General features: G+C 40.9%; 1 protein-coding gene across 4 annotated transcripts in view; it reads right to left on the bottom strand.

Annotated features, from left to right (window-relative positions):
- Positions 1-18827, bottom strand: part of STAG1 (STAG1 cohesin complex component) — a 445812-nt gene that overhangs the window by 122438 nt on the left and 304547 nt on the right. For all 4 annotated transcript variants that reach the window (XM_060196862.1, XM_060196869.1, XM_060196854.1 and 1 more), the window contains one exon: positions 12975-13082. In XM_060196862.1, the coding sequence (XP_060052845.1) occupies positions 12975-13082 (108 nt within the window). The remainder of the gene's footprint in view (positions 1-12974; positions 13083-18827) is intronic.

Below are 18827 nucleotides of genomic sequence, written 5' to 3'. Positions count from 1 at the left end.
CAGGGCGGGGTTCTGGGGAAGCAGGGCTCCAGGACACATTGGTGGGGTTGTCTACTCAGGGAAGTCTGGTTTGCATCATGGTAGCATCTGGAACCTGGTGACCTAACTTGCCAGTTTTGAAGCAGCCTCCTTGCAGAGCTCATGCCAGGTGCTGTCTTAGAGTCACCATCTTCTTGCCCACTTTTTTACTGGGTTGTTCTTTTTCTTTTTGTTGAGCTGTATAAGTTCTTTATAGATGTTTGACATCAACCACTTGTCTGAAGTATGTTGTGTGAATATGTTTTCCCAGTTGCTAAGTTTCCTGTTTATCCTTATGGAGTATTCTTTTGATGTACAGAAGGTTTTTAACTTGATATAGTCCCATTTGTTTAATCTCATTTTTGTTACCCTTGCCCATGGGGTGAAGTCTCCAAATACATTTTTAGTGTTAATGTTGTGAATGTTTCACCAATATGATCTTCTATGTATTTTATACTTTAATGTCTAATACTCAGATCTTTGATCCATTTGAACTAATTTTGGTGTATGGTGTTAACTGGTGATCTAGCTTCATTTTTCTACATGTGGATGTCCAGTTCTGCTAACACCACTTGTTAAAGAGACCCCCCCCCATTGTGCATATTTAGCCCCTCTGTCATATGAGGTGCCTATACATGTGTGGGTTAAGTTCTGGGCCCTCTAACCTATTCCACTGATCAATATATTCATATCTATTCCAATACCACACTGTTTTAACTACTACTGCTTTGTAGTATAACCTGAAGTTGGGTATTGTGATGCCTCTGTATTTTTTTTTCTGTTTTTTAAATCATTATTTTTTGGATAGAGACAGCTTGAAATTGAGAGGGAAGGGGGTGAAAGAGAAGGAAGAGAGACAGAGAGAAGCCTGTAACACTGCTTTACCACTCACAAAGCTTTCACATCAGGTGGGGATTGGGGAATCACATTACAACAAGCTGGCCTAGCAGGTGCACCACAACATGGCCTGATCACTCCATTTCTCTTTTTCCTCAGGAGTGCCTTTTAAAAGTTCTACATGAAATTTTGAATAATCTGTTCAATGTCCCTGAAATATATTGTTGTGATTTTAATAATGATTGTATTGATCTATAGATTGCTTTTGGAAGAACTGCTATTTTAATATTTATTCTTCTAGTCCATGAACAGGGAATGTTCTTCCATTTCTTTCTTTTTTTTAAAATTTTTATTTATAAAAAGGAAACACTAGGGAGTCGGGCAGTAGCACTGTGGGTTAAGCGCACGTGGTGCAAAGTGCAAGGACTGGCATAAGGATCCCGATTCAAACCCTCGCTCCCCATCTGTAGGAGTAGCTTCACAGGCGGTGAAGCAGGTCTGCAGGTGTCTATCTTTCTCTCCCCTTCTCTGTCTCCCCCCCTCAGTTTCTCTCTGTCCTATCCGACAACAACAGCAACATCAATAACAACAACAATAATAATTACAACAACAATGAAAAACAACAAGGGCAACAAAAGGGGAAAAAAAAAATGAAACACTGATAAAAACCATAGGATATTCCCAAACAGACATGATGAGCCTAGACTTCAAATACATCCCTCTCTCCATTGTTACGAGTCATCTCCATCAGGAACAACAAAATAGACTCCTTTGTGGGCCCACCATAGGACCTTGCCCTCAACTTGGATCAACAACGGTAGAGAACATTGCATCCTCTGAAGACAGGCTGGACAACATATTCTATGCTACACCTGAGGAAGATGGGTCCTGATATTGGGGTAGCTTGGAATGTTCCTACTTATGACCACAAAATGTGAGCACAGATCAACAGGGATACAGAGGTCACATAGGCTCCTAAGCTGAATATGGGCCCCAGACTAAATCAAATCAATAGGGCTTACAGTCAACAATATTTATATACTTTTCCCATATTGGGGAGCTACTCTCTTCCCTGATCCAGCTTTCTGTTGCTTTTCCAGCCATGACATCATCTCCCTAGACAATAACTATGATCCACTTGCATATCACATTTCAGGCTCAGGGGAGAGAAAAAAAAAACAACTAGTATAGCCACAGGCCCTTTGGAATCTAACTAAAATATGCCTACTAGCTATCTACAAAACGGAGACCCCCCCCCAACTCTTCACCTGCACTATACCAGCCTTTAGATTCATGACTAGTCAACCATTTGTTTGGCTTTGCTGTTAACTCTTTTTTCAGCCACCAGGCTCCATATGCCAGCATGATGTCAACCAGACTTCCCTAGACAGACAGCCCCACCAATATGTCCTGGAACTGTGCTTCTCCAGAGCCCCACCCTACTAGGGAGGGAGAGAGACAAACTGGGAGTATGGATCGACCTGTCAACGCCCATGTTCAGTGGGGAAGCAATTACAGAAGCCAGACCTTCCACCTTCTATATCCTACAATGACATTGGGTCCATACTCCCAGAGGGCTAAAGAATAGGAAAGCTATCAGGGGAGGGATGGGATATGGAGAACTGGCAGTGGGAATTGTGTGGAGTTGTACCCCTCTAATCCTGTGGTTTTGTCAATGTTTCCTTTTTATAAATTAAAAAAATTAAAAAAAATACGATAAGAGGGGTACAACTCCACACAATTCCCACCAGCAGAACTCTGTATTCCATCCCCTCCCCTGATAGCTTCCCTATTCTTTATCCCTCTGGGAGTATGGACCAAGAGACATTATAGGATGCATTTCTTTGTGTCATCCTTTATTTCTTTTAAGTGTTTAATAATTTTCCTTTAAATGTTCCTTCATGTCCTAGGTATTTTATCTTTTTGGATTCGATTGTAAATGGGATTGCTTCCTTCAGTTTCATTTCCTCTAGTCCACCTTTTGTGTAGAGAAATGCCACAGATTTGTGGGTTTTGATTTTATAGATTGTTGGGTAGTTGCCATCTCCCCCTGGCTTCTTCTTATCCATATGCCTATATAGGGATTTACTGATCCAAAGGTTTGGTCTATTTACATAAATCACTTTTACATAAAGCACTTCAGGGCATTGGTGGTTCAGTTATAGGATTCTCGCCTGTTCCGCCCCCTCCTTGTCACACTCTGATTTTCACCAGTCACTTTTCTCTCCACCCTCTCTATATCACATCCTGTTTCCACCCTACTTGGAGAGTATAAAAACAGCTGCTCTTCTGATTAAAGACACTTGGAAATTGCTTTCCGGCTCCGAGAGTTCCAGAGTGTATCTCCTGCGGAAGTTGGTGCAGCACGAGTTCCTGATCCCTCTCCCACACAGCAGCCTAGATCAGCTCCAGTTGAGTGATCTCCAACCCAGAGAGCACTAGCTCGGGAAGAAGTACCCTCAGGCTATCCCGGCATCTGGCGCCCGGAACAGGGACCCGTAAGCAGCAGATTTACAAGAAGACATCTTAGATAAGTACACACCTTTTGGGTATCTGCAATATTGTGTTAAGGCACTGTGATTTTTTTTCTTTCTTATTGTTTTCCGGAGATCTTTCCACCATGGAAAATCTTTTCCAAATCCTGCATTCTTTTTCCAGTATACAATTTTTATATATCTGGGACATTTTTCTCGGGGCTTCACCTTATATCCTGTTGATCATCATAGCAGCTTTTAAGGGATATATAGGTCAACCTCTCAAAAGGCTTAAGGACCTAGAGGCTGAGGTCAAAGAGATAAAGGAAGTAATCATAGAACTTAACCAGCACCTTAAAAAGAAGAAGAAGCAAAGGCCTGTCGTGATCTTGACCCACCCTAGTTCCTCTGCATCTTGCCCTGAGGCCCCTATTTTGGCATCTTGCCCTGAGGCCCCTATTTTGGCAGACACGTGTCCGAATTCTCCTTTGGACTCCACAGCCACTTCTTCGGCCACCCTCATTTTGGCAGAAACGTGTCCGGAACCTCCTGCTGCCTCCACGGCTGCTTCTTCACCCCACCCTGTTTTGATAGACACATGTCCGAATTCTCCTGTAGCCTCCAAAACCACTTCTTCAGCCACTTGTCCAGAAGCTTCCACTTCGATGACTCCTCCTACTGCTACACACTTAGAGCAAGTCCGCACATTTCCGGTCAATGTTGCCCCCAATAGACAAAAAACTCAGGCCTGGTATCCATATTCCGCCACAGATCTGAAGGAACTACGCCAGGCTATCAAAGATGATGGTGTTCATTCCCCATGGACCAGGTCCATTTTACAAGGCCTGCTTCAGAACCTTAATACCCCTCAAGATTGGAGAGATGTGACTCGTGCTACGCTCCCAGGCCCCCTCTTCCTGCAATGGGAGGCATTCTTTCGTGACGAATGCTTACAACAATCACGGAAAAATATTCAAAATCAGCCAGAGGGTAATTTTGATGCATTGTTTGGAACAGGCCAATTAGAAACAGGGATTCAACAGGCGGAAGCCAAGTTTCCAGCGGGGTATTTTGATCAAGTACGCCTGTGTGCATTAAAAGCATGGGAGCGATTAACACCACCCATGGGAGCAGCCTCAGCCCCCATTCTCTCCCTGCAACAAGAACCTGATGAATCCCTCGCTAAATTCATTGCCAGGGTCCAGTCGAGTTTGGAAAGGAAGATTTATAATCCTGACGCTCGTTTTCTCCTTCTGCGACCCATAGTCTGGGATGGAATGCTTCCGCATTTTCGACAGGCCTGTATCACTCCTAAAAACGAACACCCAGATACTTGGATTCTAGCTACACAGGATATCAGATCAAGCTCTTTTCAAGGACCTATGTTACAGGCCTATGCAGCTACCTTACATAAGCAAAAAGGAGCTTGCTTTCAGTGCAGTCGCCAAGGGCATTGGCGTAACCAATGTCCAGAAAATAGACCGCGACCACGCCTCCAGTCAGGGCGACCCCACCTCCAATCAGGGCAACCCCGCCTCCAGACAGGGAATCAGAGACCACGAATGCCTTGTCCCAGATGCCAGAAAGGATTTCACTGGAGGAGAGATTGTTGGTCAAGGTTCCATAGGAACGGCACGCCTCTGCCAAATGTAAACAGGGATTTAAACTAGGTATGGGGCTTCCCTTAGCCCCGCCCCCAAGAGGGAAGGAAGCAGGTCGCCCGCTTGGTGCTGTGCCCTTCTTCCACAAACAGAAGCCCAGCTTGGGACCCAATCCATCGCTACACCCACCACGCCAAGTAACAATAACAGAGGGTGAGCAGAAGGAGGAACCCGCGGTATGTGGGAACTTCCAGCATAGAAATAACCGGCTGGAGCAAGAGAACAGCTCGAATTCAGAGCCTGAGATTTTATGGACCACCCCTGTTTTAGAAAGGGGTCACCCAACTATGACAGTAAAGATTGGTAATATTTCTTTTAAATGTTTGATTGACACGGGAGCAGATAAGACAATATTAAGACAAGCAGAGGTTCCCCAGAGTTGGGAACTCCTCCCAGGACCACGCTTACATGGTGTTGGAGGATTGACTCAGGCATTCCGCACACGAGATTCCCTTGTGTTGGAAGATCCAGAAGGGACTACCGGACGCTTTCAGCCTTTAATAGCTGATATAAGCACCAATTTATTGGGAAGAGACTTGCTGGAATCTTTAGATGTAGTGATATCCTCAGACACCTCTGCAGGACACCACACTCACTCCTGTGAGACTGCTAGACCCAACCAGCACCCCCAATACTAACTGCCACTGTTCGTAACAGAACTCCCCGCTTAGATTGGCTTTCTAATGAGCCTGTCTGGGTGGAACAGTGGCCTTTGCCTAGGGAGAAGCTAGAAATTTTAAAAAAACTCGTCCAAGAGCAGTTATCTTTGGGACACATTCGTCATTCTCGGAGCCCATGGAATACTCCAGTCTTTGTAATTAAAAAGCGCTCAGGAAAATGGCGCCTCCTCCAAGATCTTCGTGCAGTTAATAAAACCATGCAGGTTTGGGGCTCCCCCCAAAGGGGTTTGCCTCTTGCTTCTGCAATTCCCACAGGAATTCCAATCATAGCTATTGATATACAGGATTGTTTTTTCTCTATTCCCTTACACCCACAAGATTGTAAACGTTTTGCTTTCTCTGTTCCTTCTATTAATAATGCCAGCCCTGCCGATAGATTTGAATGGGTGGTACTGCCCCAGGGCATGGCTAATAGTCCTACTATTTGTCAAGAGGTTGTTAAATCTGCCCTTTTTCCATATATTCATAAGGGCCTTAAGGTTTTTCATTATATGGATGACGTGTTAATATGGGGAGAATTAGATACAGATCTCTCCGCCCTACGTGATTTTCTAATCCCTGCCTTAAAGAGAAGTGGACTTAATGTAGCTCCTGAGAAGATACAGCTAATCCCTCCAATATCTTTCTTAGGCTCAGAGATTTCCCTAACGCAGATTCGTCTTTTAAAACCTTGTGTTACTTTTCCTTCTAATCTCACTCTTGCTTCTTTACAAAGTTTTCTTGGAAATTTGAATTGGCTTAGGCAGTATCTTTATCTGCCTACGAGCTGCCTGCAACCACTGTTTGATCTGTTAAAAGGAAACAAACAGCCCTCCTCAAAGCGTATGTTAACCCCCGAAGCATCCTTGGCTCTGGAAAAAGTTAACCAGGCTCTCCAGGACATGCACCTCGTTCGATTCTCCCCCTCCTCTCCAGTAAATCTTCTAATCTTTAACTCCACCCCCACGGTAGTGGGGGCATTGTGGCAGAAACATGGCGTTCTCGAATGGCTTCATACACCAGTAGGTGGAGCTCCAAGACTCCTTACCGAGATTGATGCCTTAGCATTTATGGTTCGCCAAGGAAGAAACAGATCGGTTCAGGTCTTAGGAAGGGAACCAGATTCAATCATTCTTCCCTTTTCTCTCACTGATACAGAATGGCTCATACGCCACCATTCTTGTTTTGCCATAAGTTTAATGGGTTTTCCAGGACAATTAGATAATCATTTTCCCTCTAATAATTTGATAGCTTCTTTAGCTCTGTTGCCTCTACTAGTACCTAAACTTTTCTCTCGAGATCCCATCCCCTCTGCTCCTACAGTGTTCACTGATGGTGGAAAAAAGGGAGCTGCTGCCCTTATATATTATCCAGACCAGCAATACCCCAAACCTCTCTTTACTGAACTTCCTGATAATTCCCCTCAGTACAAAGAACTTTATGCTGTTTTCCTTGCATTAAAAGCTGTACCAGAATCCTTCAACCTTTTTTCTGACAGTGTGTATACTGTTAACTTACTTCCATGGCTTGCTCGATCTTATGTAAGAATTGATGACAACCCACTTTCTCCTCTTTTAATTCAAATTGCCTCTATGCTCTGTTCTTGAATCCATCCACTGTATGTTCAGCACCTACGTTCCCACAGCCCTCTTCCTGGTCCCCTGTCCGAAGGGAATGCTGCAGCTGACCGCCTTGCCTCCACAGGAATTCTCCTAGCCTCTGTCTCTAATCCTGCTGACTTTCATTCCCTAACCCATGTTAATCTTAAAGGTCTTCGAGCTCGATTTCCTGATATTCCTCTGCCACAGTTAAAACGTATTCTTGCTACATGTTCCTCCTGTGCAGGTCTAATCAAAACACCTGCTATTCAGACTCTAGGGGTTAATCCTTGAGGTTTAAAAGCCAACGCTCTTTGGCAAATTGATGTTACCCACATACCTAACTTTGGCAAACAAAAATATGTGTTCGTCTCAATTGATACCTTCTCTAAGTTTATGTGGGCTACAGCTCAAACTGGAGAAAACTCAAAAAAGCTTATAAGCCATATGCTCTCCTGTTTTGCTGTAATGGGCTTACCTCTTCAACTTAAAACGGATAATGGACCTGCTTTTACCAGCAAACAATTTAAAGATTTTTGTTCCCTCTGGAACATTACTCATACTACAGGCATTCCGTATAATCCACAGGGACAAGGCATTGTTGAGAGGGCCCATCAAACTCTTAAGGCTCAATTAAATAAAGAAAAAGGGGAAATGTACCCCCCTAATATCCAGCTGGCAAAAGCCTTAACTACATTAAATCTCTTTAATATTTACAAAAACTCAGACCAACCTCCTATAATTCTTCATTGGCAAACACCACCCACCCTCCCAGCTATTAAAGTCAAATGGAAAGACCCACTTGATAAAATTTGGAAAGGACCTGACCCCCTGTTGACCATGGGGAGGGGTTTCGCATGTATTTTTCCACAAAATTACTCCAAGCCTGTTTGGGTTCCTGCCCGCCATGTCCGGCAATACCCACATGATGGCGCTGATATCCCTGAAGAACAAGAAACACTGCAAGAAGACTGGCTGCAAGAGGACTGGCTACAGGATGCACCCCAGGATCCATAATACAGCATGGCAGAATCAAAAAAAAAAAAAAAAACAATCTGATTCACAGAACTCTTCCCCCCCCCCCCCCGAATGAATGTCTTATGCTATGACTGGCCAGTTGTGTTTTGTGAGTGAGTGAAAAAAAAAAAATTGAGTGAGTTGAGTGACCAAAATTTTTGTATGACCCATTGTGCTCAGAGTACTCTGAAAGTTAACTGACTTTATATCAAACAGCTGGACGCAGCCATGGTTTCTGGAGACGTCCAGAAACAGTCCAAAAATTGTTCATTCCCCCTTTTGATTTCTTTTTTAAGTCTTGATATCAATATGAAATGTTTAGTCTTAAACTGTGTGAGTAAAGATGGTTCAACTATGACAGTAGTTCTAAATTCACATTTGAAATGATATATCTTATTTACAAGTTTTTCTCCTCCTGTGTGTTATAAACTATATGTTTAATATGCGTGTTTCAAGTTTGGTAAACATTAACTTGACAGTTAAATCGTAACTTCGAAGTTACATTTTTACGAGAAGAGGTAAAATCAATTCATTTAAGTAACTGAGTGTTTAAGGTAAAACTCTAAATATTCAATGTGGCAATTCATCATCTCCTAAGTTAAAATACAAATTCTCTATACAGGACATTTTTGGAGGGCCCCCAAAAATGTCCTGTAAGCTATCTTGTGGAAATTAATCCACAACAAATTTGGCATCAATCTGATATTGTAAATGTACCAAAAAAAAAAAAATTGTCACTAAAATGTGTTAACTCTAGTAACCTGAGTTTGCTTAAAAACCCAATGTAAAAATAGTTAAGAATCAATATATGTAACTTAAATTCGGTATGAAAACTTTGCTATATAAAGACTGCTACATGAGGTCACGTAAGATGACCTTTACACAAAATTATAAAGATACCTAAACCAGTTATAATCATTGAGTTATCAATTGTAGTAAACTTCTAATTTGTTACAAAGTTTTTTCATAAGTAATTGACTACAGCTATGACAAGCCTTCGCATAAAGAAGCATCTGCTCATATAGAATCCCCAGAAATCCATCTTGGACCCCTGACCTCTGACATCACCCACAATTACAGCCATCCCCCGAAACCCATGATGTGACCTGACACGATCTGGAGAACCTGATTCACAGACTCCAAAGGACAAGACTTTCCTACTGCCTTTCTCTCAACCATCGGTGTCTGCTCTTCCTGCTTCTGTTTCGCCCATCATGTTTTGGCGGTTCCAGGTCACTCTCTACAGAGAAGAAAAGTTCCGGTGGCCGTCCTCCTCCATCAAGATAGACGTGTGGCATTTATTTCCTGGCCGTTGACATTGGACTGATGCTTCTATAGAACTTGCTGGACACTCCTTTTATACTCCTGGACTTCTTGAAGAATGACTGTAGCAGTTCATAGAACTTACCGCCAGCTGACTCGGGATTTTGCAATGCCAGATCACCCCTCTAGCCCCTCGGCTTATCAGGCCCCCACTCCTCCACCCATTAGGCTCACTCTGTCTCTTGCTACTCTTACTTATCCCTCCCTGTCTTGTGCTAGTTATTTTTGAAGACACTTACACACTATCATTTTGCTTTCTTCCCAACAGGTTTCCGTTCACCCCTACACTGCTATTCCCCTGACAGAGATGAAGCCTTTTACAGACACTGACCCAGTTATATATGGCCATTAAGTAAGAGGAAGATGTTGGGGAATTGTGAGGATATGGTTGAGCTTGGAAGGGCTTGAGCCTGAGGGGTGTGTCAATCCTGTTAGTCTCTCTCTCCACGGAGAGGTTGAGCAAGGAGGGACAGTAGAACCCCAAAAAAGGTGTGCCTCTTATCAGTCTCCCTGCCTCACAAAGTGCCCCACACTCCTGATACTATGGCAAAAAGTTAAAAAGAAAGGGGGAGATGTTGGGTAGTTGCCATCTCCCCCTGGCTTCTTCTTATCCATATGCCTATATAGGGATTTACTGATCCAAAGGTTTGGTCTATTTACATAAATCACTTTTACATAAAGCACTCCAGGGCATTGGTGGTTCAGTTATAGGATTCTCGCCTGTTCCGCCCCCTCCTTGTCACACTCTGATTTTCACCAGTCACTTTTCTCTCCACCCTCTCTATATCACATCCTGTTTCCACCCTACTTGGAGAGTATAAAAACAGCTGTTCTTCTGATTAAAGACACTTGGAAATTGCTTTCCGGCTCCGAGAGTTCCAGAGTGTATCTCCTGCGGAAGTTGGTGCAGCACGAGTTCCTGATCCCTCTCCCACACAGCAGCCTAGATCAGCTCCAGTTGAGTGATCTCCAACCCAGAGAGCACTAGCTCAGGAAGAAGTACCCTCAGGCTATCCCGGCAATAGATGATTTCTAGTAGTTTCTTGGTAGAGTTTCTGTGGCCCTCTAGATATATCAACATATCATTTGCAAATAATGACAGTTTAAATTCACCCTTTCTGATTTGGATTCCTGTGGTATCTCTTTCTTGCCTGATTGTGATGGCAAGTACTTCTAGTACTATGTTGAATAGAAATAGTGAGAGTGGGCATCCTTGTCTAGTGACTGATTTTAAGGGAAAAGCTTTCAATTTTTCCCTGTTGAATATGATGTTAGCCATGGATTTGTCATATATAGCCTTTATTATGTTGAGGAATTTTCCTTCCACTCCCAGTTTCTTGAGGGCCTCTGTCTTAAATGGGTGTCTTTATCTGCAGGTGTCTCTCCTTCTCTCTCCATCTATCCTTCCCTCTGAATTTCTCTGTCCTGTCAAAAATAAAAATAAAATAGAAAAAAAAAAAAAGGAAAAAATGGCCACCAGGAGCCATGGATTTGTACTGTTGGCACCAAGCCCCAGAAATAACTCTTGTGGGAAAAACAAAACAAAACAGAAAAGGCTGGAAGTAGCAGAGTGGTTATGCAATAAAAAGCTTTAATACCTGAGGCTACGAATTCCAGTTTCAATCTCCAGAAACACTAGAAACCAGAGCTGAGTTGTGCTCTGGGGAAAGGGAAAAAAAAAAAAAGGAGGATAACAGAGCCAGAAGCTTCCTTTAGTACAGTCGAAACCAGACTTGTGCATAGAATAGTAGATGAGCTATCTTGCTTGCCATAAACTTTTGTGTAAAATATTTTGGAAAATATTTCAAAGTTACAAAAATACAACCCAGATAAAACGAATTATACAATGGATCTTTCTGACTGAAGAGAACCAATTTTCTTTCTTTTTTTTAAAAAAGTATGTATGTATGTATGATTATTATTGCTACTATTTACCAGAGCACTGCTCAGGTCTGGCTTATGATAGTGCTGGTGACTGAACATAGGGCCTCAGAGCCTTAGGTATGAAAGGCTTTTTGTTTGTTTTTTGTATAACCACTGTACAATCTCCCCTGTCCTAGAACCAATTTTTAAGTTTACCCTGAGGCTACAGCAATTATAAAATATTTCTAAGAACTCTCTTTTAACTGAGAACCAGAGCATAACTTGGGATCTCACACTTGCAAGTCTTATGTTTGACTACTGGTTATACGAAACTTGCTGTTTCACACACAACACCTCAAAAATAAGGGTAGAACATAGTTATGTGTCAGTGTCACAGGTAAGTTCAACACATTATTTAATAAAGTGATGTTGAAAATCTTGACTCTCACTCTCTTTACCAATATGCATTTCAGAAAGGGTTTTCATGTAGAAACATCTTTTCCCACTTTGAGAGCTGAGTAAACAGTTCGATGTTTCAGTAATGAAACATGTTGATAGTGGGCCAAGCCTGTTCATAATCAAAGTTAATCATCCATATACACCAGCTGCCTACTGCATGATTTACATACATCTTTGCTTAGGATAATCAAAGTACTACACAGAATGGACTTGGACTCTGGGGTTGAACCATCAATGATGGCTCATTACATTAAAGCAAAAACCCAAAATGATAGAGCAAAACCATAGTAAAACATCTCCCAAGAATATGCTTATATTTTAAGAGTATACTAATCTACCCTAGTACATAAACAGCAAACCACAACTAGAAATATATTTCATATGTTTCACTACATTTATAAGCTAATTGCCTGTACTCTGTTAAATACATATATAAAGTTTTGCTTTTGAAATAAACTGAAACTGTATGTAGAACTTTCAGAATCACTATGAGCTACTAAAATCCTCATAATAGTGGAAAGACTGAAAAATAAATAAAAAGCTGGGAGACATGTTGAAGGTGAATTTAATACTACAAATGTTGAGAAGGTAGAATTTTGGAAAGAAAAAAGATGTGGAAGCCATTTGATTTTGCTGGTGGGCGGGGCAGGGGAAGGAAAGATGGAAGGAAGGAAGGAAGGAAAGGAGGGAGGAAGGAAGGAAGGAAGGAAGGGAGGAAGGAAAAAAGGAAGGAAGAAAGGGACGAAGGTAGATAGGTAGAAAGGGAGGGAGGAAAAGAAAGTGAAATAAGAAATCAATTACTCTTGGAGCCTTTAGAAACTTCCCCAGCTTCTCATCTCCTATCTGAAAACCATTCTTCCAAACTTTAGGGAAAGGAATATTTCACAAAGGAAATCATTCTCAAAGATGTGGTTAAGGATGTACACATAGGCTGATGATACAGTAGCCCCCAGAATTTGGAATGGCACCTCTAGCAGTTTCTAGTCACTCTGTACTTTCTCTTACTATCTCTACAACAAAACAAAATATTAAAGTGGAACCCGGCTTCAAGAATAATTAACTCACTTTTTGTGAAGGAACTCTCCAGCTGCTACGGCAACAGGGCGATGTGCTGAGTACACCAAGTGGTAAACATTTTCACAGTCTTCATTGGAAAGAGCTTCTTCACTTCCACTGAAAAGTTGGGGGAAAAAAATCTGAGCTAAGACAAACTTTCAGTTCATCTTCATTTAATTTTTTGTACCACTCAATATAAAATTTACATATTATATATCACTTTATAAACTCATTATGAAAATTTAAGGTCCATTGATTTTATTTTTATTTTATATAAATAACCTTGAAAGCATTATTTCTAACTGTAAAAAATTTGGAAATAAATACATTACATAACCTGGAAAACACAAATAAAACCAGAAAACAAAACATCCACACTTCAACCACAACTTCTTAGGTAAAGACTAGTAACACCTTGGGTTATATATTATTCCAAATTATCTCAAGTTCTTTAAATGTGCAGTAAGATTTCTGTTGAGGGCCGGGCAGTGGTGCACTCTGTGGTTCAAGCCTTTAGCCCCACCCACAGCAGGGAAGTTTCATGAGCAGTGGAGTAGTGCTACAGGTGTCTTTCTTTCCCTCTCTGCTTCTATCAGAAAAGAAATTAAAAAAAAAAAGAAGAGAAAGAAAAAGAAAAGGCAAAAGAAAGGAAGGGAGAAAGGAAACAAGGGTTGTTGGCACTAGTGGAATAACTGAGTTATCACCAAACCCTAGAGATAACCTTGGTGCAAAAAAACGTTTCATAGATAGTTCTAGAAATATAGCTGCCCCTGCTACAGAGAACTAAACATTATTGTGCTATTTAACTCTTCTTTTTAAAATCTTAAGTTTTGAATTACATCACGACTATGTTTACAATACTATATTCTGTTTATATAAACTGAACTCAGTAGTGACAATTATTCTTTACAAATACAGATTTTCTATATTTTCCTTTCACATATTCTGAAAAACCAAAGCTATTTTTTGTTTGCTGGATTCTATCATTAAATATTTTCTGTTTACTAAAATATTGGAGAATGTCTGATATGATTATAGACTAAAAACAACTAGATACAGTTTGCAATATGTGGGCGGTAGAGATTCTTGGTAAGGTGTGCATTCTAGCAGGTGACTGTGCCTTAGCCAATGATTACTGAAAAGATGGGGCAATGTCAACTCATTGCCCAGAATGTAATCCTAGTGATGATCTAGAAGCTAGAATATGGTATATGGATCAACTAAATAAAATTAAGAATCACCTTTACAACAAGGAAGGCAGTTGTGTAACAGCACAGGGAAGAAACTATAGTTTTGAATGAAAAAAAATGCTCTATATCAAAGATGAGGTTAGAAAATTTCTTTTACAAGACATTCTCTCTCTTGTAATTTTGACTATTCTCATTCTTCTGTGAAGCAAATACAACAGGTTGTGCAGTGTGATGGGGGAAAACAGGCGGGAACTAACAAGCAAAGGGAAATCAATATGTAATAGGAAGGGTGCTGACACAGGTCAGTGACAGGGTACAGAATTCACATGTAGATGACTGAGGCCCCTAGTGATTCCCAGGAACAAAAGCCAGCTAACCAATCAACCAAACAAAGAAAGACAAACAACAAAACAAAACAACAATAAGCATAGGCAGATTGGCTAAATTATGAAGTAACTAACTCTATATATCCCTTCCATGCCCTGAGTGTTATGACATAAATGAGGGAGACTATTATTTCCAAGACTGGAAGGAGTACCTGCTTTAAGCAAAAGTATTTGCCTATACCAAATCAAATACCTAAGTTATAAGGACTTTTACAGATAATTTTAACTCCTTCAAGAAATTATAATTAACTAATGCACTCGGGACAAAATTAAATTCAGGGAAATTCAGGAACCCAAATAAGCAAAAGAAAAATAGACTGAAGTATGAATTTAAAGTGTTGTATCAGGATGTTAAATGTGACTTTACCTGCTGTTTGGTTAAATTTTGGTACAGATCCCACAAGACAATAATAATAATAATAAAGTATTAGGAGAGACCATTTCATGCAAATGATGAAAGAAACTGGAAAGCTGATTTTGTGATTCTTACTAACTGCCCACATCAAAATGACATGCAAACTGAAACTGGGAAATCAAGCAACATAATCAACAGTGTGTTTGGCTCTCAAGAGATGTCAGTTGACTGACCTCTAACATTGAGAGAACCACTTATGAACTTTATAAACAGCTCCCATGGGACCAAGTGATGGTTTACTTGGTTAAACGAATGTTACCATGCAAAAGGACATGGGTTTGAATCCCCATTCCAACCCGCAGTGGGGAAGCTTCAGGAGTGGTAAAGCAGGTCTGAGGTATCTCTTTTTCTCTACCTTCCCAATCCCTCTCAATTTCAGATAAAAATTAGAAAGAAAAAAATCCTTACAATTGTGAGGAGGTTTAAAAATGGTACCTGGTAGAGGGTTTAAAAAGCTCTAATTGTGAAAGTCTGAGTGCTGGTGCAGCCCATGGTAGCAGCTGAAGAAGAGATTTACGAGGACAGTGAGTCATACCTCCTCCATCAATGTTTCCTGTAGTTCAGATATGGAACACTTAGGGGGACAGCCTGAATAGTTTTAGATGATTCTGCCCAATAAGAGTATGTACAGGAAATGAAAAAAGAGTAAACAGATGGGACTACATAAAAGTAAAAAGCTTCTACACATTGAAAGCAAACTACACAAGGATAACCAGGAAACCCGGTAAACAGAAGATATTTGCACATTAAAAATCTGACAAGTGATTATCAAGGATCTATAAAGTGCTGGAACAGCTCAACAAAAGAAAAAAAGGAATCCAGTGAAAAAGTGGGCCAAAGAAGCAGACAGATTCCTAAAAGAGATACAAATAGCCCACAGACATATAAAGAAATCTTTCACTTCATTTATCATTAAAGAAATGCAAATTAAAACTATACTGTGAGGGGCTGGGTGGTAGCATACCTGATTGAGCACACATATTACAATGCACAAGGATCCAGGTTCATGTCCCCCAACTTTCACCTGCAAAGGGAAGCTTCACAAGTGGTGAACAAGTGCTGTGGGTGTCTTTCTATCTCTCTTCCTCTCTATATCTTCCTTCCCTCTTGATTTCTGTCTGTGTTCAAAATAAAATCTTAAAAAATAAACACCACAAAAACACTGTACATCCAACATTTCAATTCCATCTTACGCCTGTGTAAATGGTCTATATCAACAAAACAGGAAATGAAATTGGCAAGGCTGTGGAGAAAAGGGGACATTGGAATGTAAACTGGTGCAATCACTTTGTAAGACTGTATGGAGAGTCTTAGAATAGATAAAAATGGAATTATCTTGTGATCCAACAATACCACTCTTAGGCATTTATCCAAAGGACATACAAACATTAACTTGAAGGGACTTATCTACTCCTATGATCATAACAAAGAGTGGAAGCAGCCCAAATGCCCTTCAACAGATGACTGGCTAAAGAAGTAAAGGGACATATAGTCCATGGAAAACTATTTTTAGATCAAAAAAGGCGATATTGTGTCCTTTGGAGCAAAATGGATGGAACTGGAGATGATTATGCTTAGCAAAATAAAGAGATAAAAGATAACTACCAGATGGTTTCACTCAAATGTGGAATCTAGAGATCCCTTTATTTACATGAATTTGTGGAAGGAAGGAAGGAAGGAAGGGAGGAAGGGAGGAAGGAAGGACAGAAGCAAACAAGCTGTTTCTAAGACTGAGAACTATGGTGGTTATCTTTGGGAGGTGGAAATGGTTGAGGCCACAGAACTTTGATGGTGCAGAACTCTACTGTTTTTAAATTATTTGTGTTTTATTGTATAGAGACAGAGGTATTGAGATGGAAAGGGGAGACATAGAGGGAGAAAGAAGGGGGTGGAGAGAGGGAGGGAGGGAGGAGGGAGGGAGAGTGAGACACCTGCTACACTGCTTCACCTCTTGTGAAGCACCTCCCCCTCCCAGGTGGGGACCAGGGGCTTAAACCTGGGCCTTTGGTTATGTTAATGTGTGTTCAACTAGGTGTGCCACCAGCAGGCCCCCTAGAACTCTATTCTTCCAATTTTGCCATACATTATTAATCACAAATAAAAAATGGAACAAGTCATTTCACCTGAAGATGACATCTAAACCCTAGAAAACAGCAGGAGGAGATACTATCACAAATTCCTACAGAATATAGCACACTTAAACAATAAAAAGACACAAAAATCAAAAATTTAATTAACCAGGACACAGAAAAAACATTTAAAAGACTATAAAAGCCAAACCAAATTTCTAAATATTTGGTTAAAAAAAGATGTTTATGGGAGTTGGGCGGTAGCACAGTGAGTTAAGCGCACGTGGCGCCAAGCGCAAGGACCTGCTTAAGGATCCCAGTTCGAGCCCCCGGCTCCCCACCTGCAGGGGAGTTGCTTCACAAGCGGTGAAGCAGGTCTGCAGGTGTCTATCTTTCTCTCCCCTCTCTGTCTCCCCCTCCTCTCTCCATTTCTCTCTGTCCTATCCAACAAAAACGACATCAATAACCACAACAGTAATAACTACAACAATAAAACAAAGGCAACAAAAGGAAATAAATATTAAAAAAAAATGTTTATTTTGAGAGAGAAGGTGAGACACTGAGACCACTCTGCCCTGGCATATGGTGGCACTGGGGACTGAACCTGGGTCTCTCTGGGGCCTAAGGTTTGAATGTTAGGTACACTACCACTGTGGAATCTCTCCAGCCTGTTGTCAAATAATCTGAAAACAATCATTAAGGAAATAAACTGTGAAATATTTAGGCCTTCCTGGAAATGTCAAAGGAAGTTTACTCCTATTATGTCTCTAAAAGAGCAAGTACAGAAAACAAATAAATAAGCAAAATGTATAAAGTAAAAAGCATATGCATTAAAACATAGATCTTTTGGCCTAGAGAGAAAGTTCATCGGGGGTAGGTAGATAGGAAAATGATTATGCAAAGAGACTCTCATGCCCAAGGCTCTGACGTCCCACATTCAATAGCCCACACCACTGTAAACCAGAGCTGAACAGTGCTCTGGTAGAAAACAAAACAAACCAAAACCAAAACCAAACCAAACAAACAAAAAACCCCTGCCAGATATTCAGGGAGTCAGTACGTGACACACCTGGTTAAATGTACACGTTATAGTGCTCAAGGACCCAGATTCAACCCCCTGGTCCCCACCAGCAGGGGAAAGCTCCATGAATGAAGTAGGGCTGCAGGTGTCTCTTTCTCTATCTCCCTTCTCCCTACTCAATTTCTGTCTCTATATATAAATAAATAACTAAGAGAGAGAGAGAGGGAGAGAGAGAGAGAGAGAGAAAGTTCATCACGCAGGGTGCCCATTGCCCAGGTTTAACATGCCAGGTACTATGGTGCTCAAGGAAGTTCTAATATTATGGTATATCTTCTGTCTATCTGAATGGAAAAATAGTGACTCAGAGCAGTGAATCAGGTATGCATGAGGCTCTGACTATGCAAACAACACAAAACAAGACACATATATATGTTTTTTTTCCACATATGTTTATGCCTTTTAAAATAATTTATTTTATTTTTTTAGTATATTTATTTATTACTAGAAAGAGACAGAGAGAAATTGAGAGGGGGAGAGGGAGACAGAAAGGGAAAGAGACATAGAGACACCTGCAGCCCTACTTCACCACTTGTGAAGCTTTCCCTCCTGGGATTCTGCGCACTGTCATGTGTACATTCAACTAGGTGCACCACGCCACCTGGCCCCTTGTCTATATCTTTACAGTGAAAAAAGGTAGGCAGACAGACTATCAAAGTTTTTTTTTTTTTTCTTCTTCTTCTTCTAAGGGAGTCATAAACCTGTGAAACTTACAAAACAAAAA

The sequence above is a fragment of the Erinaceus europaeus genome, chromosome 1 (genome assembly GCF_950295315.1).
Source record: "Erinaceus europaeus chromosome 1, mEriEur2.1, whole genome shotgun sequence".
In the NCBI taxonomy this organism is placed as follows: domain Eukaryota; kingdom Metazoa; phylum Chordata; class Mammalia; order Eulipotyphla; family Erinaceidae; genus Erinaceus; species Erinaceus europaeus.
Note: the sequence above shows the minus strand (reverse complement) of the source record. Positions and strands in the feature narration are given on the sequence as shown.